The 25,929-nt window shown below is 39.3% G+C and overlaps 1 protein-coding gene across 5 annotated transcripts in view; it reads right to left on the bottom strand.

The window, feature by feature from the left end:
* Positions 1 to 6,142: 6,142 nt before the first annotated feature.
* celf5a (cugbp, Elav-like family member 5a) overlaps positions 6,143 to 25,929 on the bottom strand; it is a 174,574-nt gene continuing 154,787 nt past the window's right edge. For 2 of the 5 annotated variants that reach the window (XM_030726977.1, XM_030726978.1), the window contains exons 7-12: positions 22,654 to 22,819; positions 14,203 to 14,415; positions 13,793 to 13,888; positions 12,607 to 12,750; positions 10,372 to 10,535; positions 6,143 to 9,896 (exon numbers count right to left, since the gene is read on the bottom strand). In XM_030726977.1, the coding sequence (XP_030582837.1) occupies positions 10,408 to 10,535; positions 12,607 to 12,750; positions 13,793 to 13,888; positions 14,203 to 14,415; positions 22,654 to 22,819 (747 nt within the window). In that variant the 3' untranslated portion in view covers positions 6,143 to 9,896; positions 10,372 to 10,407. The remainder of the gene's footprint in view (positions 9,897 to 10,371; positions 10,536 to 12,606; positions 12,751 to 13,792; positions 13,889 to 14,202; positions 14,416 to 22,653; positions 22,820 to 25,929) is intronic. The other 3 variants (XM_030726979.1, XM_030726981.1, XM_030726980.1) reach the window with 3 other exon arrangements.

Here is a 25,929-nt window from a genome sequence, read left to right as displayed (position 1 = left end):
TCATTTGAATGAAAACATAAATGCATAAAGCTCACACAATTTGGGGTCTAGTACATGTTTTTGTCACACGGTCAGTTCATTTATTTACAGTTTTAAAAGACGTTCAGCTCACAGTTGTATGTGCTGACCTTGAGGCAGTAAGGTTTTTGTAAATATTTCATTCACACTCATTAAGGAAGTGCACAACCTCTAAACACTCCACCATTTGGCTTCTAGGTCCTATATAATCCAGTATCAGTAGCACACAACAGTTTAGCTGCAAATGTGTATTCATTTCTTTCTTTTTCATCTGTTGTTTAAAAAAAAATGGTGTGCTAACCACACAGGATCCAACAACTGTATGTAAAAACTACCTATCTCTTAATATATGATGTGTCAGTGTGATATTCAACAGTTCTGTTCTTATTGTCTGTGAAACACTCCCTCTTCGAGCTGTTTGGCTTCCCATTTTTAAAGGTTTAAAACACAAATCTTTATATAATAATATATTAAAAGAGTGTATATATGTGTTTTATATTGTGTAAATTTGCCTGTGTATAGATGTTTTAACTGCAATATGTTTTACATTTGTTGTGTTTAGTAGGCTATTTTGAGTCATTGTAATAAAAATAAACTAATAAGTGTTTGTGTTGTATCTGTAATATTCTTTATTAAAGTGTTGGACACTCCAGATTTTATTTTTCTTCTTTTTTTTTTGTCTCTTCTGTCCCATACTCAGCATTTTTTGTTTGAAAAAATTACATGTCATGGTCAATATTTTTGTGAAGGAGTCAATTCTGGTGGAATGAACTGTTACTGTGAATATGGAGCTACGTTTACTAATTCTAGGTCAAGACGGCTCATAAGATGAGATGCAAAAGTATGAAAGATTTCCCAAACTAATGCACTGATTTTCGGTAGTGTTTTCCAACTGTGTGCTTGCAGTGCTAGTCCTCTCCTGGTGGTGTCCTCAGTCTATAAGTCCTGACAGCTCCTAGTATAAAGACAGTTTTGACAAGCTGGCTGTGTAGCTGTAGGGATCCACAGTATGTTCTCAGTCCCCTGTGTAAATGTTACCTCAGAGTGCTGACTTGGCTGCTGGCTTTGCTTTTGTCTGCCAGAATGCTCCATGGCTCTAAATAGGATTTAGTCTGTGGTTAACACCAGGTTAGAGTCAACAACAACACACAGTGCTTCTATTTGTAATATATACGAACAGTGAGTGCTGCGATTAGAGAGAGAGCTGCGATCAGTTTTTATTTCTATTAAAAACGCAATTAAGAAAGCCCGGCACACTCCTTATGAAGACATTAAGAATTAATGCTCTATAATCAGTCTACATGGATGTAATTTATATCTTGAATTGAATTATAGGAAAGCTGACTGTAATTTTATAATACTGAGTGACAGCATGTTTCATCACACACCCAACCATACTTAATTTCTCCATGTCCCATTTCTTTAAATAAAGACAATGTGACAGTTACATGATGTGTGAGATGGCAGATGAAACCCGTCGTGAGTTTTTAATCTTTCACATGTGAATCACATTCCAGATGGATGAAATCAGGTCTTTCTTGGCTGGCTTCATCACCTCTTTCTCAGTATTAGGAGGAAGGTAGGGAGAGACTGGGATCAAGAGAAGGACTGATGTTATGATGAACTTGCTTTTTGGGGGGCAGTCCAGTAGTAGAAATAACTGCATTTACTGAATTATTGTACTTGGGCAGAATATTAATGTACTTGGATTTTTAGACCAATATTTATTTTCCTCAAGCTACTGTTTATTTTTCATTCAGATAAAGTAGTTATTTCAGATTTAGACTCAACGTTAAAAGTGAACAATCAGCTTGCAAAAACACTTAACATGTTGAAGGAGTAAATGTGGTTTCCAAGAATCTGTGGCTGTCCTAAGAGTAATCGTTTGGCCTTTAAAAAATAAAAAAAGTAAAAATGTTTGTAAATTTCTTCTTTAAAAATTACCTTGACCAAAAATGTCTTATTGTAATTGTTATTGATTGGCTTTTGTAAAGATTAACAACACTCTACATCCCATTTATCTTGTGACCCTTTGACGACCCCTGACCCTGACATTATATAACATAAAGTGAAAACTAGTTCAACCTGAAAAACAGTAAATTGTTTCCTATGCAGTGCATTAGTGTCAACAATCTACTGACGTTTTATACATAACATAAAACACCTAGCTAATATTGTGCAGGTCTCCCTAGTGTCCTCAAACAGCTCTGATTTATCTAGACATGGACAAGGGACCTCTGGGGGTATTTGTGTTGTCTGCTGTTGGGATGTTGGCAGCAGATCCTTTGGGTTGGGGGGGGCCTTTGGGGATTAAGCTTGCTCTGATGCATCCTCAGGATGCTTGTCTAAATTTGGATTTGGGGAGTTTGAGGCTGGGTCAGCACCTTGGAGTCTTTGTCATGTTCCTTGAGCAATTCCTGAGCTGTTTCTGCGCTGTGGCAGGGTGTGAAGTCGCTGCTGACACGGAGTATCATTGCTGTGAAGGTGTGTATGCGCAAGTGGGTGGTATGTGTAAAAGTAGCATCCACACGAATGCCAGGGCACGAGGTCTTTGGGGCCCTCTAGATGATGGTTTTAATGTTATGACTTTTTAATGTGTGCATGAGATATATGTTACATCCATCCATTTTCTTATTGTGTAAAATAGTATTTTGTGTAATATAGTATTTTAATTGTTTGTTTGGTACTTTAGGTAAAAGTTATGAATACTTACCTTACATTTTAATCTATGACATCTTTTTCTCTAAAGGTCTGATCTCAGCTCAGTTGAGATGATGGCATGGGGTTATATAATAACCCCATGCATGAGCAGCCTCTTATGCAGTCCGTTTAAAGGTGGCGAGCTCCTTGACATCTTTTGAACATTTAAAATATGGAACGTGCTTTTGATTGGCAGGGAAAAACGTACATTTCTCAAAAACTGGAAATGAAAAAAAACTATGTAAAATATTCCACACTCCACAGACTTCACAGGAATCCTGTCAGTGAATTAGCACAGAGGATGTAACATGCTGCCAGAGACTTTTAAAGCCTGTAAAGATTGCTTGTCCACCCTCTTTGAGCCATGCTTTCTTGACTTTCCCCTGTAAACAAGGACAATTACTAAGCTAATGAGTTGAGAAAAACTGCTTGAGTGATTGATACTCTCAATGGGGAAATTAATTTGATATTAATAGAGCACTTGGCAAGATAAATAGATAGTGGTGTGTTAGTCCTCTCCTTGATTGATAATGGATAGATTGATGGCTGTCTTAATGCAAGATGTTCCTTAGACATAAATGAGGTGGTCTTGATGAGGAGAGATTTTTGTGTCATGAGATGATCAAATGTTCAGCGCATTAGTTTCACCAAGGCTTAGTTTTACCAAGAAAAAGAGCTCCACTACAACTACAGAGGATAAATAGTGATTACTGCATATGTTAAAAAAAAAATCCTACATGAGGGGCATTCTGCCAGTTTTGACACTTCATTTCTGCATGTTAAATGATGCAAAAGATGCTGGTCAACTATTGCTGTAAATGTTTTCATCTGCTCTTGTGAGTTTCTGTTTGCTCCTTAAATAATCACCTTGCATCATTCCTGCAATTCCTGATGACTCGTAACCCTAACCTTCTGTTGCTGAAGCATTTTGCCCAATGATGCACTCGCAGTCTGATTGTTGCAGCCTGTAAATGGCATCCAGCATACTCGTATATTGCACTCTGTTACATGGGTCAATGCTGCAGAACAAAGAGTGAGAAGTTACTCATTTCTCAGGGAGTTTGCACTAGTGTGTGCGTGCGTGTGTGTGTGTGTGTGTGTGTGTGCGCGTGTGTGCTTTTAGGGTTCTAGTTGCAGCGATTACACAGCTATCTCATACTGCAGGCTCTCTCATACCTGACCAACTCAATCTTTCTGTGTCTCCTCAATAATCAGAGTGACAGCGAGCAACTAGACATATCTCACCCGCTGGCTCACTGCAGAATGGGTATTGACCTACATATCAAATCATACACTTCTGGCTTGTGTGATAGAGATGGGGGAGGGGTGGTTGTGGTGGTGGGAGATGTGTGTGTGTGTGTGTGTGTGGGGGGGGGGGGGGGGGGGGGGCACCAGATGATTGGCAGCGCTTTCTTTAGTAAACACGTTGCATCCTCTGGGTTTCTCCCGCTTCATACGTATTTGTTATAGGTAAAATAGCACATCAAAGAAAAACGTCCCGCAGATCCTACCAGCTTGGAGTTACTGCAGTTTCAGCAATGTTTCCTCTGCTACTGTAACAGTAGAGAACAGCTGAGAACACCTGGTTGTCTGAATGTGTATTTTTATTAACGAGCCTATGTCACCAAACTTTTAACAAATGGCCCCCCGGCACCCTGACGCCCTGAAAAACCCAGCTCGGAAATTAAGCATCTGCATCATAAATCTTGGAAAGTTACAATAATTTGCAATTCACTCCCTCATCAAAGGCAATATTACCCTAATTTATTATCTCCCGGCACGAGGGGTGCGCAAAGGCCGTGGAGATAAGAGTTTATCAGGAGGGGGATTGATTTTCATTAACTGATTGTAATAAAGATGAACTGCCTGCCGTGCACACTGACCAAGAGTCACACTTTATTGTAATTGGGACAATTTATTTCATGAGCCAGTAGCTCTACTTTTTTGTTCCTCCCTTTTTTTTTTTCATATCTAGCTCCACTCTTCAAAATATGAATCTAATGTGTCAGCTGTTCTGCTTCTTTTGTTACAGTGACTCCTGATGTATGAAGATGATCATTACAAGATGTATGTGGAGACAATTCAAATGTCAACAGATGTTTCTTTAGATTCAGCTTCTGGCACCAAAGCCACAGTTTTCTAAACTTGACTGATGGCCTGTGCCTTTCTTATATCAACTTATTGCTTCCTGCTTGTCTACATTGTAATGATATTTGTTGCCGTCATTCTCTTGCAGCTTTTCTAAAGCACCTCCTGACTGAGATTTTTTGTTGTTGTTGTTCCCATCAACTATGTCCTGACAAGTTAAGTTCCTGCAGCAGAGCAGCATCAGGTGACCTACCAGTGGGGAAAACCTTAAGTGACAGATAATCAAAATAATTCTATATGTTGAACCACAGTTATCATATGAATATAAAATGACTGGGATTCCCCCAATGAAGCTTTTCAGGATGGATTCCAGAGTCGACTCCTGATGGCCCGAGAGCTGCAAAAAATTGCTTCATGTAGAAAATTAAGTGTTAAAATGGTTTTAAACAGCAATCCAGAGTCCTTAAAGGGCTATTACACAATTACCACAGCTTCCTCACGCAACGTGGATAAAGTGTGAGTAAACGGCCTCTGAGGTGGCGAGCTGGACGAGGTTGCAACATCTGCATCCTGCAAAAGTCCTTCGAAATGCCGAGGGGAGCGATTGCTTGTGCAACAACTCCCCCTCTCTTTGCACTACGGTTCAGCACCTCACGCAATGTAAGTGTGAGAAACAAAACAACCAGTTTGAATTTTTATTGTAAAATTGGAAAAAAAGGAGAGAAAGAGAGAAAAGCCCCGATAAGCATTTCTTTTTGATACATATCTTTATCTTATCATAGCCATAAAATAAAATAAATAAAATTGGCAAAATAAATAAGAAAAAAAATAAATTAAATAAATAAATAAATAAACATCAAATTACATATTTGACCCGATAATTATAAAATTATTAAATCATCAGTCATTAATATGAAGTAATCTAAGCAGCAAGTATTAAGAAATTTCAACAGGGGAAAAATGTTTGGTTTCTCAGGCTAATACAGAACACATATTTTTTTTTAATATTTTTATTTTTTATAAAAAGATACTGCTTTCCCTGTCAGTTAATCCATGCTGTACTGACGCTGCCACAAAAACAGGTGGCGCTCTCCTTTTTTTTTTTTCCTCTTAAATAAAAAAAACAATACTACCTGTAAACAGCATTTTCTCCTCCAGGTTAAAAGAATAATACTGAGATTCTTCTTTTTGCGCCCTGTATTTCAGTAAAGTCTACTCACAGACTCCATACTGCTGTTTCTATGCTTTTGTATGTTTTGTGCTGAGAAACCAGAAAGTTAATATCTTTATAAAGCAACCCCCGCCCCCCTCCCCCGACCCCTCGCCAACCCCAAACTGAATGTACCCAAAGAAAGGTCCTGTGCTGATTTTCCATAATTTACAGATTTCATATTTATAATAAGCTACTATCCTTAGCATTCAAACCATAGTAAAGAATCATACTGTTAACATGAGTAGTACCATAATCATAATCTTTAACGCCCCCAAGCCCCCATTGAGCATGCTCAGAGATTAAAAAGGGCACAATGGCAACATGACAAAAAAGAAAAAAAAAGACAATAAAACATAAAAATGGATGCTAGAGTGAAAAGAATGTAAAAGATTGACTTTAGCTTGACCACATGCAGCCTAATTATAAAACTACAGGGATCATTAGTAATAACTAGCAACTTACAGATTTTAAACAAATTATTTGTGGTGGGATTTTAGCCCCTTCATCTTTTCTGAATCTTATAGTAGATATGTATATATAGGTCTATAAACTACATTAAAAAAAAAACCAAAAAAACAACACACTCATTTTCTTTTGAGCAGCGGTAGATGAAATCAGGCATTAATCTTTTGAAACTCATTAAATTTCAGCCACAGCTGGCATCTTTACTTTGTGTTATTCAAGCTTTTGTGATCGCCAAATCTATTTGAATTGTAATGACTAAAGAAATCTCCAGTAGAGATCCCATAAGAAAAGATATTTTGACTGTGTTCACAAGGCCCCACACTGCCTGGAGAAAAGGGAGGTCATATATCACAACTCCCTAAAGCTGCTTGGGCCGAGCAGCAGAGAAGAGACTAAAAGTAACTTCTCAAGGGAAAGAAAATGTCCTCAGGAAAATATATAAAAATCTAGCCTTTTCACTGAAAATGTACATTATATATCAATACATCCTGAACTGATCCTCCCCCTACAATATTATACTACTTCACAAAATCAGATACTTTATTCTACTAAACAGTTCCTGAAAATTACTGTATTTATAAGAGTAGATTTAAAAAAAAAAAAGATCTGGCACAAACTTTTCAGTCAGGTGAGGAAAGGTGAAGCTTGCATAATTTGGCAATTCATGAGGAGAAAAAGGCATTTTAAAATATTCCTTCTTACCGCATCCAAATACTGCTTGCAACAGAATGTAACACACACATAGTGAATGGGGATAACATTTAGGCGCTGTCTACTGAAAATTATGCACCTTCTCTCTTATAATACTGATCCTGTGAACATTAATCAAACACACACACACACACAAAAAGAAATGATGGGTCAAAGTAACATTAAATGAAGCTATGCAGACATCAGGATCTGGAGAATGATTCTGGAGGAAAAAAAAATTGTTATACCAGACTACAGAGGCATACGCAGTGGTCATGCTATCTGAAGATGCTTAAGTGTATGGGACAGCATTGTGATTACATGTCTGAAGCACTGATGTGTCTGAAGTTCAGAGCGATGATCAGAGTGCTGAGATCTCTCAGAGTCCTGAGGGGTAAGATGCTTCAGAGTGTAAACTGAGTCAATGAATCTGATATTAGAAAAAAATATATAAATGTAAATGTTACTCAGCAAATCACAGACTGAAAACAAACCAAACCAGTGCGTCGGTAAAAGCGAGAAACTCAAGAAAAAGATTTCATCTCGGATGCATTGAATGTGTGTCTCTCTGTAAAAAAAAAAAACGGAACCACAGATAACACTAGTTTAGTTATTTAATCGTATCTTACAGGCTTGATGTGTCGTGACCACACTGCATAGGAGCCGTGTGTGATCAGCACTAATGGTAAGCTGTCATCCTGTTGAAACAGCAGCAGCTGTAGCAGCTACACTTACAGGCCTGCTGCTGTCTAATTGATGGATCATTTTGCTCTTAATTTGACCTCCTAAGGCTGGTAATGCCAAGGCTGCTTCTCTCTGTGTACAAGCTCTTACTGTGCTATTATACCCTTTCAGAAAAAAAAAAAAAATACAGCTGCTCTTCACTGAAGAACATGTACAATCTACTCTAAACACTATATACAGATCTTGATGCATCCACCCTTCACCATAATGACACCGATTTAAGTGCCTTCAAAGTGTCCCACAGGACACGCTGCCTTTCTCTGATTTGGGAGTCCTTCTGAGACTATGGATGATAACGTGTGAGAAGAAGAGTAACATCCAGCTACTCAGAGAAAAATGAACTCTGTCACTCAGTCAATTCATTCAAAATGCCAATGCATAATTGATTGTGCATCTCTTGCCCTGCGGTGCTGCTCGCCATCTAATCAATATTATCATTACCCTAATTATGCTATGGGTTAGCTCTGGGGCACCCGTTAACTGATGGTCCCTATTAAGAGAGAGATATGCTGGCACTTGGAGGTGAGGAAAGAGAAGCAAGAGGGAGGAGGAGAAACAGGAGGGGAGTCTGCTCCCGCCTGCTGAGAGCAGCTGGAGGAGCTTGGCAGTGGAAGAGGGCACGACCCGGGAGGGACCACTGTGACACACTGATGGAAATTTTTACAACTGCTGTCAGGCTCATTTGTATATTTTATTAAGCAGTTACAGATGCTGTGCTGTTTTACTGCTGCGTATCCAACTCAGCCGGGTGGCACTTTTACCACAGTGCTTTATGGTCAGATTATCTGTACTATCAAGGCTTTAATGATGACATGGAATGATTTGTAATGACGATCAATTATGGCGCTGCAACATGCTGACAAGAACAAAGGACAGCATTGTGTGGTTTAATACACTCTAGTTCTTTAGCGTTTGCTTTGAGAAAGTGTTATTGTGTCACTTTTGGCACTATAGGACTGCTTTCTTCTTCTTCTTCTGACACAGTAACACAAACGGATCACACTTCCGAGATGAAATGCTGTGACACAGATGACGTAATGAGAGGCAAAAGAATATATCTGAACATGCCCGAAACAATGTCTAACCCATATATTCTACGGCACTAAAATAGTATAGCTTTATTTTTTTTTTTATACATTTTTTCTGTTTTGTTTTAATATTCTCAAACCCAGTAGTTATAAATGTAAAAGGAAAAGAAATCAAAAACCCTTGCTCTTTTTTTTTTTTTCAACCTGAAGCTAGTGTTTCTTCTTAAGTTTAACTTGTAATATTATTAGTAGTAGTTTGTAGTATTAGTATCATTAATACTATATATTACTGTTCAGAACAATAAAAATGTTTGGTCCTTTGGTCCCTTAGGGGTGAAAGATTTGCAGTCCTATTGTTGCTAATGGAAACCTCAGTGACTGCGCGTCTGCGCTTGCTGAGAGAGAGACGGGGAGAGAATAAGAGAAAGAGGGAAAGATAAAGAAAGTCTGTCAGTGGACGTATAGAATAGTTTCTTTTTTTCCACTGTTTTTTTTTTTTTGATCTTCAAGTTTGAACCCTCATTTGTCCAGTACAGTAAAAGACACAAGCGCCTCTTTCCTTATATATATATGTGTATATAATATGTATATAGAAATCTATTTGTTGTTGCTGCTTTTTGTTTGTTAGTTTGTTGCTTAATTAACAATTCAAGTCTCAACAAGAAAAAGTTCTGTTGTTCAGTTTCATCACATCTTTTATCAGTTTTTTTTTTCTTCTCGTCTTTCTTGCACTGTGCCATCTGTTACTGTAACGTCCCCCGGTGAAGCGCCTCCTCATGTTTCGCATCTTCCTTTTTCTGCTGTAACCTATATCTTCATATGTAAATGCTGATATGTCTTCAAAAATTCCATATGTGTTGATTTTTTTTTTTTTTAAACAGATTTTGCTTTCAAAGAAAAAAAAAAAAAGTTGAACTCCTCCAAAGATATCTTCACGTGTCCTCTAAAACCTAAAAAAAAAGAAAGAAAAGAAATAGAAGAAAAAAGGCCATTTCAAATCTCTCTGCTCATTAAAGTGTCAATCCAAAGATCCATTTCTTTAAACTTTGAGTAGTTCAGTATGGCTCTATTATATCAGTCTAATGGTCTGGAGAGAACTAACCCACACTGCCACACCAATCAATCATTGTCAGTCATAATGATGACACATTTTTTCTTAATTAACTGCTTGCACTGCATATGAAATCAAATCCATATAAGTTTCTACATTTCTTCAGATACCTTTAATATTTAAGCCTCATATTCAGAGAACATATACCAACCCAGTGCTTATCAGTCTAATGATAAGAAAGCTGTAAGAAGCCATTTGACATTTGCATGCCAGGCAAACTCAGTGTTTAGCTGCCTTTAGCTAAATCTTGAGCTTAAAAAGGAAATAGTGGTGAAAATCTAAGTGACATCCCTGTGATACTCTTTCGGGCTCACCTGTGCTGCTGCGATGAATACTGAAGGTAGGCTATGTCAGTAAGGGCGGCTGGCATCCTTCGGTCTCTTTAACTGGACTTTCAACCTCTTCATCCCAATCTGAAAGCCATTCATGGCTTGAATAGCTGCCTGTGCACTAGCAGGGTTGTCAAAGCTCACAAAACCTGCGTGAGAAAAGAATACATACATTTACCCTATCTAAGAATGATGTAAGTGCATTAACAAGCTTTTAGAAGAGAATTTGGATAAATTTTTTACAAATAGTATTTATTGCAAATGACTCATCTGGGTGTCACAAAAGAAACAGGCAGAAAAAAAAAGTCATAATCACAAATTTAAGTGTTCCTTTGGTATCATCATGTGCTGTGTACCTCTTTAAGAAGTCTAGATGGTGTTGTTGAAGCAGGAAGGAGTTTGTGACAGTAGCACAAAAAAAGTAAAAAAAACCCGATATATTTAACAGTTTGGGGGCTGTTACTGTCAAAAGATATCTCTCTCCCCGTGTTGTCTTCTGGTTGACTGTTTTTGTCTGGAAATGCAATATCAAGCTGCATTCAGAGAGGAAGCTGTTTCCATTTTGCTGGAGAAGAAGCATGCAATTGCTGATTTTGTATGGTGTAATAAAATGATGAAACACAGTGTAGTGAATCAATGACCCTCACATAAATCACTGTTATATCTGATAGCATGTACATACTTTCTTTACAGCTGCTTAAAACTACGGGCAAGCTGTCTTACATTTTGAATTTGCAAAATTTAATGAGTGATGATTAAGATGCCTGTAAATATTTACTGATTTTAACTTAGTGCTATTTTTTTTTCCCATTTTCTGACCTCTAGGGAAACAAAAGTGAGCAAGGGAAAAAAATGAAATCACAGAATAAAATAGTTTGATCAAAACAAAAGCAAACAGAATAATCATTAGGAGACAAATCTGCCGCAGACGCACAAAACCTCAGTGCATCTCCTCGAGATAAACCCCTCCTCAAACCTATGAACATCCTTTTTCTATCATCTGTAAAAATAAAGCCTTGAGAATTCAGTGACCAGAAATTGCAGTGGAGTGTGTCTCCGCCTGATGCGCTCCACTGTGTCTGTGGTGTCATTAGGAATAGCTGATGACCCATGAAAAAACAGCAGGAGGCTCTCCACGTCCACCGACACATGGGAGAGAGTCCACATGACCTGCTTGGCTCAGGTTTGGCCCATTATATGGGAAAAGTTAGGCAGCAAAGAGCCGAGCTGAATGGAAGTCTGAAGAAAGTATAGAGGCAGGGAAAGGAGGTGACCTCCTAACCCACCATCAGCTTAATGCATTTGGGCTAGGAACAGAGAGGAGATACCTGTTTAGAGGTCTAAGCTCAGTCTGCTCAGTCCTGTCAGACTACATGTGCATTTTCGCTCTTCCTCTTCATTTCTCTGTCGTTTACTCCCCATCAATCTAAGTTTATTCCCTCTTTCTCCATTCTAGATTAATTACACAAGTGTGCTCCCTCCTTCCCCAGGCCTAACATTATGTTGTAAATGCATAGTGTATAAGTCAATAGTGCAAATAGCTCTTCTTTCATGAATTTATATATTATTAAGTCCCCCAAGGGAGACAGGCCCGGTGATCAATTTTGCCCAAGGTTCTGTGGTTCCCCGAAGTGAAAACAAAAGCTGATCTATAATTGTCCTTTTCCTTCCTTCACCTCAACCATCACTGTCTGCCTTTTTTTGTAAGCCCTGGGGTTAGTCGTGTATGTAGGCTGCCAGAGCTAAATGGAACAAGAGGTGTGGAAATGTGTGAATCAGCCTCAGCAGTGAAGGTATTGACAGATATTGGGGTTACACAATGGTGATGAGGATGCTGATACAGCACCTCAAGGTTTCCAGGTCACACGGCTGCCGAACAGAAACAAGGACATGCGGTCTGATCGACTACATCCTGATTGTTTTGGCTGATGTGTACTCTGCGTACGTTCTTTTAAAGCACTGGTGCCAAAACACAACGGTCATCAAGATCCAAAATTAGGTCAGTCTATCAGGGGTAAGATCACTCAATGCTCTGTGTCCATGCACTCTCAAATGTCATCAGCGTCAACAGTATTTGGGGAAATGAATGTATATATAAACACATTTAAAACAAATTTGTTGTTATGTGTTTAAATATATAAAAATGAACAGAAAAAGTAAAGCACACATATTATTACATACTATATAAAGACTGTGTGTGTGTTGCAGTGAGGGACTCACCAAAGCACTTGCTCTGGTTGGTTGCCCTGTCCATGAAGACCTTAGAGGAAATGACGGTACCGAAGGGCAGAAACATTTGCATGAGTTCATTGTCTCCAAACTCCTGTGGCAGGTGGTAGATGAACAGGTTACAGCCTTCTGGACCTGGATGCATAAAGAGAGCCAGAGACAGAGAGAGAGAGAGAGGTTGACAGAAAAAGAGAGAGAGAGAGAAACAGCAGTCAATTTGTCTTTCTGAGCCTAAAATAAATACAAAATATGTGGAAAAAGCTGTCTCAGACATACAGTACCAGACAAAAGTTTGGACACGCTCACCCATTCATATGTGACACTATCAGTCATAACAAAAAAAAAACAAAAAAAACATCATTTTTCTTTAACATACAAAACAAATTGAAAGCTCTCTGCCTTGATTTGCTGATTCTTGGCAGATATAGACAATACAGTCTGAATTAATATTTACATCACCACTCTGCAACTTAAATGAATATGTAGTACTGAAATCACCAGACCAGTGGTGGTTTCAAAGGTCTGTGGTTATAGTGAACAGTTTCTTCACTCCTCTGAACTTGCTCGGGTATACTTTACCAAAATACTCAAGAATGTATTTAAAAGAGAAAAAATGTATCCTCTCATTTTTATGATTACTTTGTATGTTTCCTTCAGATGTATCTTCACAGTTTCAACATACATTGGACACAGACTGAAATAATAATTAAAATATACATTATGCATTGTTATTTTGTAAAAATGTGAGTTTATGAAAATCATCCCCTTGCAAATTACTTTGAATAGCGACCATTTGTTTCATATTTTCATTAATTTTGTCCATTTACTGTCGGTTTCGTCAGCACTATTATCACAGCTGAGTATTTCATTAGATATGTGAAAAAACATGAGCAATATTTTATATAATTATGCTCTCCATCAATCCCAGTGTTTTACTACTACTGAGACAGTAATACTGCTGTCTCAGACACTCCACTCTATTTATGCATTAAACACAATGAGTTTGGTGTTAAAGTAATATTCTTCTCTCGCTGTTACATTTTTATGTACATACAACAAGGCTCAAAATGAAGTGTGTACAGTGTAAAAGCAAGACTGGTCTCTCGTGCTCATCTCCTTGTTTATCCATTACAGGGTATGAGATATGTGAAGTGTAAAAGCAATAATGTTCTCTCACCCTCACCTTCTCTCTGCTGTTGCTGCTGCTGGATGACCTGTGGTGGTTGGGGCAGTGTTTGGCCAATGGGAGTCAGCGTAGTGGCTGGGTAGATCGCTGCAAACAGTGAAGCGGTAGAAGGAGAAAGGAGGGAATGTGGGAGAGACGAGTGCAAAAAGAGGGATCCCACAGAGAATGGTGTCAAGGATGCTTAAGGTCGATCACACAAGCGTAACACATGTAATCAAAGGCTCTCTGATGTTTTGTTCTAAGGCACTGTCCTACACTATCTCAATACATACCATCTCACACTACTCATACACTAAATACCCCGCAGTTATTGTCTCATAGCTGCTACTCATTTGGTGTTTACAAGCGAGTATGAACCCTCAGAATAACAGAACAGTAAACAAAACAATTCGGTGTCTCACCTGTGTACTGCTGCACACCAGTGAAGGCTTGCTGGAGGGTGTCAGCAGCAGTGGGGCTCTGGGTGGAGTAGGGCGGCAGGCCGTTGGTGTACACGGTCTCCACGGCAGGGTGTCCGTTGGGCTGATGAGGGATGCCCGTGAATCCGTTGACAATGGGTGTGACGATGCTGGGTACGGCGGAGGTGGTGATGTTGGCTGGTGGAGAACTGAGGCCTGCTGGGAAAAAGGTTCACTGTTGAGCACTTTATCGCAATCTCTATGCATAACACTACAACAGTTGTAATGCATTCAGACATATAGTAGCAGGCATACAGACATGTTTTTTCTTATTATGTACAGATAAAAACAGTTGCACATGCACGCACACACACACACATGTTCACATTAAACGCACATAGCTCGTGACCACAAGCTACACTGTGTCTTCTCTCTAATGCAAGGACACGGGTGTGACGTGAATTTGTCACATATCTGCCGTTTGTCATGACACATCCTGCAGGATAGCTGGGGAGTCAACCTGTGAAAAATGAGCCTGTCTGTAGTGTTTGTGCGATACCCTGCTGGCTCGTACTGCTCAAGATGATGAAACCACTATGCAACTTCTGAGGAAAAAAAAAAAAAGAAAAAGAAGAAATAGATCTGGACTAGATAGAAGCAGATTACAGGGGGAGATGTGCATGAATGAGCAGGTAGCAAATACACAAAGATGTTTCCTGCTTTTACACATCATAAACAAGAAGACAAAAGAACAACAGTTGGCAGTTTGACAAATGGGTGGGTCATAACATATATGGCACATGCCTGAAAGGCAGCTGCAGAAGGGTTCATGAGTGGAATCAAAATTGGATGCTCCATGTTCTCTGTCATTCAATGCATTTTAAAAAGGATCCTCCTTTAGAAAGTGCTTCCAATTATGCTGGGGACGTCAAAGTACCCATTCTGAGCAGAATCTCACTTTGTGATGGTCTCTCTAAAAGGGCTTCTCTGTGGCAAAGCATCCAAGCTCATTGAAGTATAGCTCCCCTGAGGACCACCTCTCAATCTAGAAACCCTCATCCTGATTGGACAGAAAGCCCAGGTTGTCACAGAAACCCTTCAGCACGCCATATTTCCACAATCTGGGACCTCAATAATGGGACCTCTTATGAGTAGAACAGAAAGGGTACACAATCACAACCAGATCATGCAAAACATACGCTGAGATTTATGCCAGTGCAAACATAAAGATGCTGTATGTCACCAGAGGTGGGGTCTTAAACAAAGGCACTACATCACTACCAACACTGTACATCACCAGCTGAAACCTCCTACTGCTGACTTGTATTTGGATTACATTTCTTGATTCTTTTCTTTTCTTTTCTTTTATTGTGCCTTTCTTTTCATTCCTCCCCTCTCCTACTCTGTTTTATTCTCCATCTTCTCTCACTGTCTCAGCATTTTAGCCATGAGGAAGCTGACAGTGGAGGAGGCAGATGCAGTGATCAGGGGAATTGCCCCAGTCCAATGAGAGCTGTTGTGTCTTTTGCACTGGTTTCCTTTTATTTATTTATTTATTTTTTTTTATGAAGCCTCCCCACGATTGCTTGTTTCCTGCAGAGCTGTGATGAATTAGACTGCAGCTTCAGCCCGTTCTCCTACCAGGACCCAGGAGAGCGCCGCTCCTATTCTGAGGGCTAGAGACAGCTAGTCTGCTCAGGCCACACGCACTCTACTGTACCACCAGATAATGCACCCTCTCCATCATCAGGCAAATTCATTTTCCAAGGCTTAGCCATGGTGTGGGAGCACATGTCTATGTATTTGCAGCAGTTGTGTAGTGATAGTAGGAGTAGCGGCAGAGGTTCTAGGGAGTAGCGTAGACCCCTTATGTGCAATTTCATAAGTTCCAGGGTCAGCAGTGAAACATGACATCTTTAGAAAAGTAAACCACATGACAAAAGTAGGAGACTGGGTCCAGCCACTGAGTCCAGTCACTTTATCATTTTGGGAATGCCACAGCAGGGAATCGACACAAGTCTAATAAACTAATAAAGAGTAGCACATTTAAACACAATAACTGAATGACACTATAACTGAATTGCATCACAGTAGTTTGGTTATTGGTGTGTTTTTAAACACAGATTATGTTATGACATATGGAAAAAGGAAAAGTCACTATTAAAACAGCTATTTATGTATAGCTTTTTTTTTAGCCTCAATGCCACAATCTTCCAATATCCAACATATGTTTACCCTAAAAAAATATTCTCCTCAGTTTAAAAGGGGTAATATTACTAACTCCCCTGAACTAGAAAATAACCTTCCTTTTCTTTTTATACCTCAGTGGACTTACAGTTGTTGCACTGTGGAAAATTGCATTCATGGCCTGTTTACAATGCATACCCAAGAGTGCTGATATACATGTGGCTGTCAGGATGTGTGGCATGTATCAGCCCGTAATGGCATGTTGTTCTTCACTCTGGCATAGGTGAATGCAAAGCTAAAGGACAGCAGATTACACGCAGTTAGCTCTGAACTACTTCACAAAGAGATACTGGACTGCTAAACACTATGCTTATGTGTATGTCCAATACATATACTTTTGTTGTAGAAGCAAAATTACTCTCATCTTCTTGAAAGCTTCTTCTTAGATTTGCAGTTGATTTGCTCCCTGCTAAGAAAAAAGCCTTCACATGCAACAGAAGTATTTATTATGCTAATTATATATTCAAATCAACAAGGAATGCTATACCCATACTGGAGAGTGTAGTCGTTACCAGCAGGACTGTCTTTTGCTGGAGCAAGTAATAAGCATTCAAAACAGATGCTTTCATTTAACTGATTTAAAATGTGACGCATTTAGAATCAAAGAGAAAATGTCTGTCCTCCGTGAATAATATTGTGAAAGGGAGGGCAGCTTTTCATAGTCCAGCTGCGATTCTAAGAAGATCTGTGACTTTGAATCCTGCCCTTTAGATAAGAAATAAATAAGTATGAAGCAAATCAAGTGTGACATAAAACAAATGAATGTCTTTTATTGTTACTCAGTTTAATACAAGTTTTCATCTAGTGAATATTTCAAAGCACATAAAAAACAAATTTGCGTCGGTGTGCTAATTATTTGTGAAATTTCCCCCTTTGCTCGTCATCGCCACTGATGATCTCCTTAGTGGTTATGAGAATGCATGTGTATGCTGATGACACAACTCTGATCAGCCATGTAACAGCAACGCTTAGATGGCAGTGAGCCCAAACAAATAACCAAATAAATACCAGGGTAAAAAAAATAAAAATAAAAGTTGAATTTCAATTATATAACAACCATAAACTATAAAAAAGATGGACACAGCCACTATGGACACTCATACATAGTGATTTGCCACTGATGAGATTTTGAGGTCCCAAATCAAAATTGCTTTATGGTCTATTTTATTTTAAATAACTTACAAAACAAACACAATTCTGTATTAAATAAGACTTGAGACTTGGTGATTGAGAAAATTTGTAATGAGATTATAAACCAAGTGAGAAGCAGGGTCATTTCTGCATAAAATTCTATGCACTCATTTCTTTTTGCAACTAGAGGAGTCAACCTCTGCTGGCCATCGGGAAGAATGCAAGTTGAAGGAACCTCCACATCAGCTTCACTGTTCAGATCTTGGGGCTACTTTAGTTTTGTTATAGTCAGTATATGGAAATTAATTACATTCCAGCAGAAGAAAGACTCAAAAAGAGTTTAACACCAAAAAAAAAAAAAAAACACCCTGAAGATGAGGCAGAGGTTAAAACTCACACACACACACATACACACACACACACACACAGACACACTCGGTAAATTTCAAGACACAAAAAGCTAGGTCTAGTTACCACAGGAGATAAGAGGTAAAGATATATGAAATAAGATAAGTGGCATTAAAATAAAAACAGGAAATAATAGATAAATGAGAAAACCAGGAAAGATTCAACAGCAGACTGGGATGTAACACATAATACACCTGAGGTAAAGCATGCTTCCAGCATCTGTTGGAAACAAACAGCTGACTGTAAAAGTTCAAACACCCAATCAACATTATCATGGGGATAACCGACTGAACATGATTAGCTAAGCCACAGTCTGCAAAGCGCATATCTGTAGTGTCTTGGAGGGTGCTTCACTTAGTACTCACTTTAGTGTGCTTGATAAAATTCATAAAAAAGAAAAACAACTACTGAATGGATCCCCCAACCGTATGTTATATTCAATGCACCACGTTCCTAATCTATTTCCAAACTCATTTGCACTCTCTCCTTCTAGGCTCAGCAGCACCTTCTTGCACAAAATCTTCCTCCAAACTGCTATTCAAATATGAAACAAGTTCCCCAAGTACTGAGTTGGACAGATAACAGAGAGAGGCCTCCAAGCCTTTAAGGTAGGTATACACAGACACATCCAGACCACGCAATTTATTTCCCTGCCACGCCACAATGAGCAATGTGAGCAGCCAGAAAAAAGGATTTCAGCCTCTAAATATATAATCTTATAACATGCATTCTTAATTGACTCCATTTTATACCAAACATGATTACAAAATATTTGTGATTTATTTTCAGCTGATATTAAAACAAGATTATGTGAAACTTGAACAATCAATCATTACTAAAAAAAAAAAAAAGTTTCTACACTATTAAGCCTCTACTTTTCTCTGCTCTACTTCTAAGGCTAATATGCATGCAATGCACTGACTAAAGCAATGTGCCTGACTTTCAGATCCCTGAGCAGAACAGCTGGGCAGCTCGTGAAGCTCCACTGCTCGTGCACACCGGTTTTTGCTCGCACAGATCAAATCTGGTCAAGGCAAAAGCGGCGGCTGTGGCCTCTGAACAAACTTGAAGGCAACAAAAAAATGGGCTACCTTTTGCTCACTTCTAATTTTGAAAAATGTCATGATTCTGATGCAAGAGGCATGGCTTCCATTTAAAGGCCTGAGGGGGAGCTTTTGCAACTGAGGGACAATGGCAATTTGTCCGTCACACAAGGTGCCAAGGGGCTAAAGTATCGACTTGAACAATAAGTCAGTTTTTCTTCAGGTTGATACCTTCTCCCTTCAACCTAAAATTAATATCGAAACTATATTGGAAAGACATATTCAAAGCCTTAACAAAAGCACTTAGAGTGAAAGCATTCCAGACTAAGAAAGGCTGAAAGCTCGAGGTCACACCATCACTTGGGGGACACAGGTGTTCATCTTTCCAGCTGTTTCATTTGGCTCTGAACAGACTGTAGCAATGCCTTCCAACTGGATGTGATGTACTACTCTAAACATGAAGGATAGATGATGTTTTGTTCTGAATACATATCTGCCCTTACCTGTCCTTTAAATGTTTGTGTTAGAATTAGGCCTTACAAATAATGTATCAGTACAACCACGCCATTTAGAAATGTCACATCAAACAGCTCATTAGTTTTCCAGTGCTTGTCACTATGCAAGTGTTACCCATACATGGTGTAACCATGTTTGAATCCAGCAGGGATGTTGTGGCACATTCAGGCTGGCTGTAAGTGTATGGGGGGGGGCTGTCTCGTGCTGCGGAGCATCTGCACTATACTTTGTGTAATATGCACTTGTGCATGCACATCTTCAGTGTAGAGCAGCACCATGCAACAGAACATTAGAGTGACTTTGATTACACACTTCTCACATCCTAACAAAGCATTCTTGACACTGTGTGTTCCTCACCACATATACCCAGCGGGATTCACATCTCTCTCTCCAGTTCTCCTTCCTCTCCTCCCTCACCCTCTTTGTCTCTCTCTCTCCTCCTCCTCTTAATCCAGCTTTTCCTCTCTCTCTCTCTCTCCCTTGTTTTGTTTAACTTTTATTTCTTCTGCAGCACTCAGGGAGCGGCACCTGGTGAACATTATTTTCAAAAAGCATCATCATGCATCATTGTAAGGATACATGCTCTAATCAGCTGAACCATCTGGCAAACGGCTTATGCACCATCAAGCTTAAATGCTTTGCATCTGTTGATCAAATGGATGTCTCATTGTTTTCAGGGTAACACCCTTAACCTCAGAGCCTCTTTGTACTTCAGTCTTCTGTCAAACAAGATTTGGTATGTTGCAGAGGTTATGCAGACCATTTAAATAAAAGACTAGTGTCACATTTTCACCCCAAGATCAGGAGGGATTTTCATCTATTAAACCATTATTGGTGCTTTATGTTAATGCAGAGCAGTATGTGTTACCTAGAAAGGCAGCAGTGTGGCTATCAATAGGTAATAGCTCTCATTTCAGAAGGAAGGGGGACATTAACCTTTCTACCTTTTATGCTTTTGTACACAACTGCCAAATGTCAGAATTTTATTAAGCTGATGAGACATCTTAATGCATAAATTAAACCTCTGTTGAAGCAGAGAAGCACTGTGCTCCCAGACCCAAAAAAACAGATTCTGATATTACAATGAATAATTCCACTGACTCGTGGTAGACATCCTACAGTCTCTCAGTAGTGTCAGAGTCTCTTGGCCTACTTATACAGACAGCCTTGCCAGTAACGTTATGTATTCAATGAACTCTAAATAAGTCATAGCCACAAGTGTGAAAAAGGAGAGAGAAAATAGCTGTGTATACCAAAGCAGCAAGCTAGACTACCACTCCTGCAGCTGCTGACAGCCACACTCAAATTAATGAATGAAGAAAGGGGAAATAAGATATTTTATATTAATGACACTCCTTTGAACTTCATGAAATCGATGATTTCTCTCTGGGATTAAAAATGTATTACATGCAATAATAAAAGTTAATCAGTGAGTGCAAGCTCACAAAAAAGGCATGTTCAACATTGCATAAATAGCACCACTTCATACACATCACGGGCTTAAAGACGCTCTTCTTATTCTCGCCATCTCCCAAAGCCACGGACATATTATTCTCTACTCTTTGCCCAAGAATTAATATCAACGTTCAACATTAGATTACTAACAAAAGCAAAATCAGCATTGTGTCCTTTGGAGATTTTCATTTTGAGAAACTGAAGCGCAAAAAGAGAACAGCACAAACAATAGAGTTAGACGAGACAAAGCCCTTTCACACAAACACACGCCCTGACTGACACACATACACAGATAGAGGGAGAGAGAGCGCGAGATAGAGGGGGAGGGAGAGAGAGAGAGAGAAGTCCCTTGCATTTCAGTTGCACCATCTTTCATCAGCACTATTGTGTTGCAAAATACAGGTATGCATGCTGAACACAAAGATGTGAATTCAAGTACTGTCAGAGCTGTACGCATCAAAATATGAGTTTCTCAGCAACACTTAGCTCTATGTTTAATCACTGTCTCAGATTGATTACGGCCACCCCAAAAGTGCACACACTGCACTGAAAGCATCACTGTGCATTTTTGACAAATGGGTCTTCTCTCTAGACATATTAGCTGAAGTTGAAAATTATGCTTTACACATACTGTACAGCACATATGCCCACTGCCATGCTCCATTCTTTCACTTTTTAGACACATATATAAATTGATTTTAAAGGGTAAATTTATGAGTTAAGAAGGGTTTCTAGCATTTCATTTTCCCACATATTAATTCAACCGACTGTTGATTGCGTTAAGCTAGACGATGGAGGATTTGTAAATAAAAAACTTATTTTCCCCCGACATAAACTGCAGTTCAGCAAGAATTTGATAAAGTACAGCAATTTCTGCAGAAACGGGATTCTTATGATGTCTATAAAGAAAATCTAAAACAGGCCTTGTTGTGCTGATGATGCTCACACTGACTGGTTTAAAGTTACCAAAGACATCACCTTAAAAACTCAATACTGCAGTGTTGGCAAAGTAGATGAGGGGAGCACAACAAAGACTTTGCTACTGTATTATTTATTTTGGCTCATGCTTTTGTTGAGTGGAGAATCTTGAAGTTCTCTCTGTCTCAAGAAAAATGAAACACTGCTGAATAAGCAAATGTTAAGCAGTGGGTAGGTATTTCAAAGTCATTCTCTTTCCTCTGTAATGTATCTGCATAGGAGGTGTTTGTTATGGAAAACAAAACCAACTGCATGCAGATCATGCACAAGTGGTTCAAAGCACAAGGTCAAAATACTATGTGGAAATTAGTGGCTTATCTGTAAACTTATATATTGATATTCCTTATTCTGCTGCTGCTACACTAACCCCAAATATTGTTAGCATTCACAAACAACATAAAGATGCAAATCCCACTGAATGTAGTTTTTCATCTTTTTTTTCTCGTTTTTCTCTCCAGAAGAATAATTTTGGATTACCAGTAAGCAGGCACTCCTTCTTTATTTATTTATTTTTGGCTGTGATGCATTTGTAGTTTTTTTTCCTCTCTCTCTTTTGTGCACACAAAGACTAACATGTAAATGTACATACAGACATTAAAGCATAAGCTCCCCTCACTGGCCTGGTACAAATAAACAAACATAAGCAAGAGGAAAGGGAATGAAACTGAGTGCTCACCCAGGGTTTGATGAAACTCACCCGACACCGGGGTCATGGGGGTGGGTGGGAGGCTGTTGATGTTGAGTGCCCCCATCTGGTGGATCTGTGTGGCAGGGAAAGCCACACTAGGTGTGAGGTAACCTCCGTGGCTTGCTGCCATGATGGCTGCCTGCTGCTGCATGAGCTAAAGAAGAGTGACACGGAGAGATGGGTAGAGGAAAGGATGGTTGGATAGGGTGTGTCAGACAGAGCAGGAGGGAGAAGGGATGTTAGAAAGGTCAGGGGAGGACAGATGGTAATGAAAAATATAGTAAGTTGCAAAGTAGTCAAAAAAAAAAAAGATGGGAGAAGGAGAGCAACAGAGAAACATACCAAGGGTAGAACAGAGGGGAGGGATGTATGTTGAGGTTGATGGATGGATAGTGCATGAAAAGTACAGAGAAAGTAGAGCGGAATAAAAGAAAGAGAAGAAAAAAGAAGCCTGTCAACCTATGTTTAGTGATTCTGTCTCTCCTCCCAGCTGGAAGCCTGTCACCAGCTGCAGAAACGATTTAATAGCTGTCTGTTGGGCTCACACAAATCAAGGCATTGACATGTGCACATTATCTCTGTACTCAGGGAACAGGCAAAGTTTGCAGAGTTGCAATGCTTTTTTTTTTTTTTCATACAATCGTCAAACTTCACAATACTCTGTTTGCTGTCGCTATAGAAATGCCCCCCCGCCCCCGGACTCGTTCCTAATTTTTGTGATGATTGCTGCTTGTACTCTGACATCCAGATTTTATAATGTTTTATAATTCAGACAGAAACCAGTAACAAAACAGAAGGCAGAATATATCTGGAATTGGTATATCAGTAAATGACCAAACTCTTTGCCACCAAAAAAACTTTGTGGTTTTTTTTTTGCCAAATAATGTTCTTTGGTAAGTAGACCTGCAGTCTGTGTTCAGATGTCACTAAATCCAGACTCTGAGTCATTAAAAGAATATTTTTAAAGCAGGCTTAGTAAGCAGCTCAGGTTTCAGACTGTGTTAGTAATACAGTATACAGTTAGTCGGTTAATAGCAGTCAATTTTCACCCACTGGACAATCCCACAAAGAGATAAAATCAATAGTCTTTCATTCACTCTGCATTTCTGCTTAGCATGAAGTGAGAAGTGAGTGCTGAAGCTATTTTCCATCAAATGCAGCCTATAGAGTGTTTATTCATATGCACAGGAAATGCTCGCATGCATCGCTGCCTTGAACTGCACCCACACAAACACTCACCTGTACACACAACATGCATGACAGAGACTATTTGAGCTTAAATTCTTCCTGTGCAAGCCACATGCTGAATGCGCAAATCAGAAGAAAATCCATCTTTGTACAATTACTTGTACAGTTTGTGAACCTGTGGGTTTATCTAGGGATTCAATAATCTTTTGCAGGCTGCGAAGCTTCCCATCACACATGCAATACTGTGTGGTATAGGAATACAAACACAGTTGGACCAACCTCTTGCCCTTGCCTCTGCATGTGTTTAATACTGCATAGCTTGTATCACTTTTGAGAGCCACTGATGCCCATGGCCTGAGACTCACATGAGCAGAAATCAAACTCCTCTGCCACTAGGACTAATGCTAATGATGACATTGTGAGACAGTGAAGGTATATAATGTCACTCTGCTTGTATTTGCATGTGGACCCTGCACTGGAAAAGCCAATTATTTTCCCTTAGTGCCCCTGTCAGGTAACCTGAAAGCGGCTGTCCTGCTGTAGAATGCCCAGTGCTGGCATCTCATCCATTAACCACGTGCGTCGCCATTGCTATCTATTAATGCCTTTTGTCATTTGCATAATTTTATCAACATGACAAATGGGGATCATCCATTCCTTTCCAAATAAGATGAATTGAGGCTTTAAGAGGATGTAGCTGAAAAAACCTGAAATGGAACAAGAAGCTAAACAAAAGCAATGGCATAGAAACAAATAAGTCTAGAGGTTCTGGGGTTCACTTGCTTTGGATTGCCCTCCTATTAAGACGTGAATAGGGTTGGACATCAGGTTGAAAAGTCTTACTGACCTAGTTTTACAGTATCAGTAAACTGTAACACCACCTATTGTCTTTGTTTTTTTGGGGGGGTTTCGGTCTTGTCTGGGGTCTGGGGACTTTGGGATGATTCAAATAAGCTTGCAGACCACTGGTGGCCTTGCAGCCTTATACACACTGCAGGCCTGGATCATGTAATAATGCAGTGGAAGTAAATAAACGCACACCCAGAATACTATATTCTATGTTTTGAATAATGCAATCCGTCATGCTATCCATCAGATTGTCATGGATTACAACTCTGGTATTAATTGATGCTTCAGCAAATAAATTTATACCAGCAAATTGGAAACCCAAGCATGTAATTATGTCTGAATGCAGTGGTTCATACAAACTGGCTTTAATAAAAAAATGAAATAAAATAAAATAAAGAACATAAAAGAGAGTGGTTATGTTGACAGAGATATTCAAAGTCATTCCATTTTACTTTTCATATGTACATGCTTTTTTTCCCTCCTTTTTACAAAATTTCAAAGGTATTACATTCAAAAGCCCTCCTTGTTCCTTTATTTATGCACTACCCAGCAGATAGCAAATGTCTCCAGTGGAGAATAAGCACAACTGAGTCTTCATCATCACAGATCCAACCTTTTCTTCCATTTTTCTTTTCCTCTTGGAAGTGGAAAGAAAAAGGCGGACAGAAACAAGAGGGACAAAAGAGAAGCGTATGAGATGAAAGGGAGCAAAGAAAGTTGCCCAGGCTCCAGCAGCATTCATTTAGTGTCAGACATCTGCTTTTTTATTGCAACCTGATGGCATTACTCTCCCCTGGTGCTAGCAGGCAATCACCTCTTTATCACATGGCAATTATCTCTGTAGCGCTGCTCTGTGACTCGCTGACTCTCAGCACTGTCACATGTGACCCCTTATAGCCCAACCAGCCAGTGACGGAGAGAGAGGGGAAGAGAAAAGGGGGGGGGATAGGTTGAAAAAAAAAAACAAGTGAGCGAGAGAGACAGTAGGTCAATGAGGATAACTAAAAGACTGAAGAATAAAACTCAAGGGCCTCATTTGTTACCACCATGCTCCAAGGCTGTATTTTGACAGAAAAATTACAATAAGTACTTTCATCTCTGATGCACATTGCTATAGTGTGCATATGTGTGTGTCTAGACACATGCAGGAGCTGTCCAGAGCTTGTGCTCACAAGTATAATACAGTGAAATCAGGCCACACACATGCTGGTGTATACGTGCGGGGGC

This window comes from Archocentrus centrarchus, chromosome 4, assembly GCF_007364275.1.
Source record: "Archocentrus centrarchus isolate MPI-CPG fArcCen1 chromosome 4, fArcCen1, whole genome shotgun sequence".
Taxonomy (NCBI): domain Eukaryota; kingdom Metazoa; phylum Chordata; class Actinopteri; order Cichliformes; family Cichlidae; genus Archocentrus; species Archocentrus centrarchus.
The sequence above is the reverse complement of the archived record's forward strand: the minus strand, read 5'-3'. Positions and strand labels throughout refer to the sequence as shown.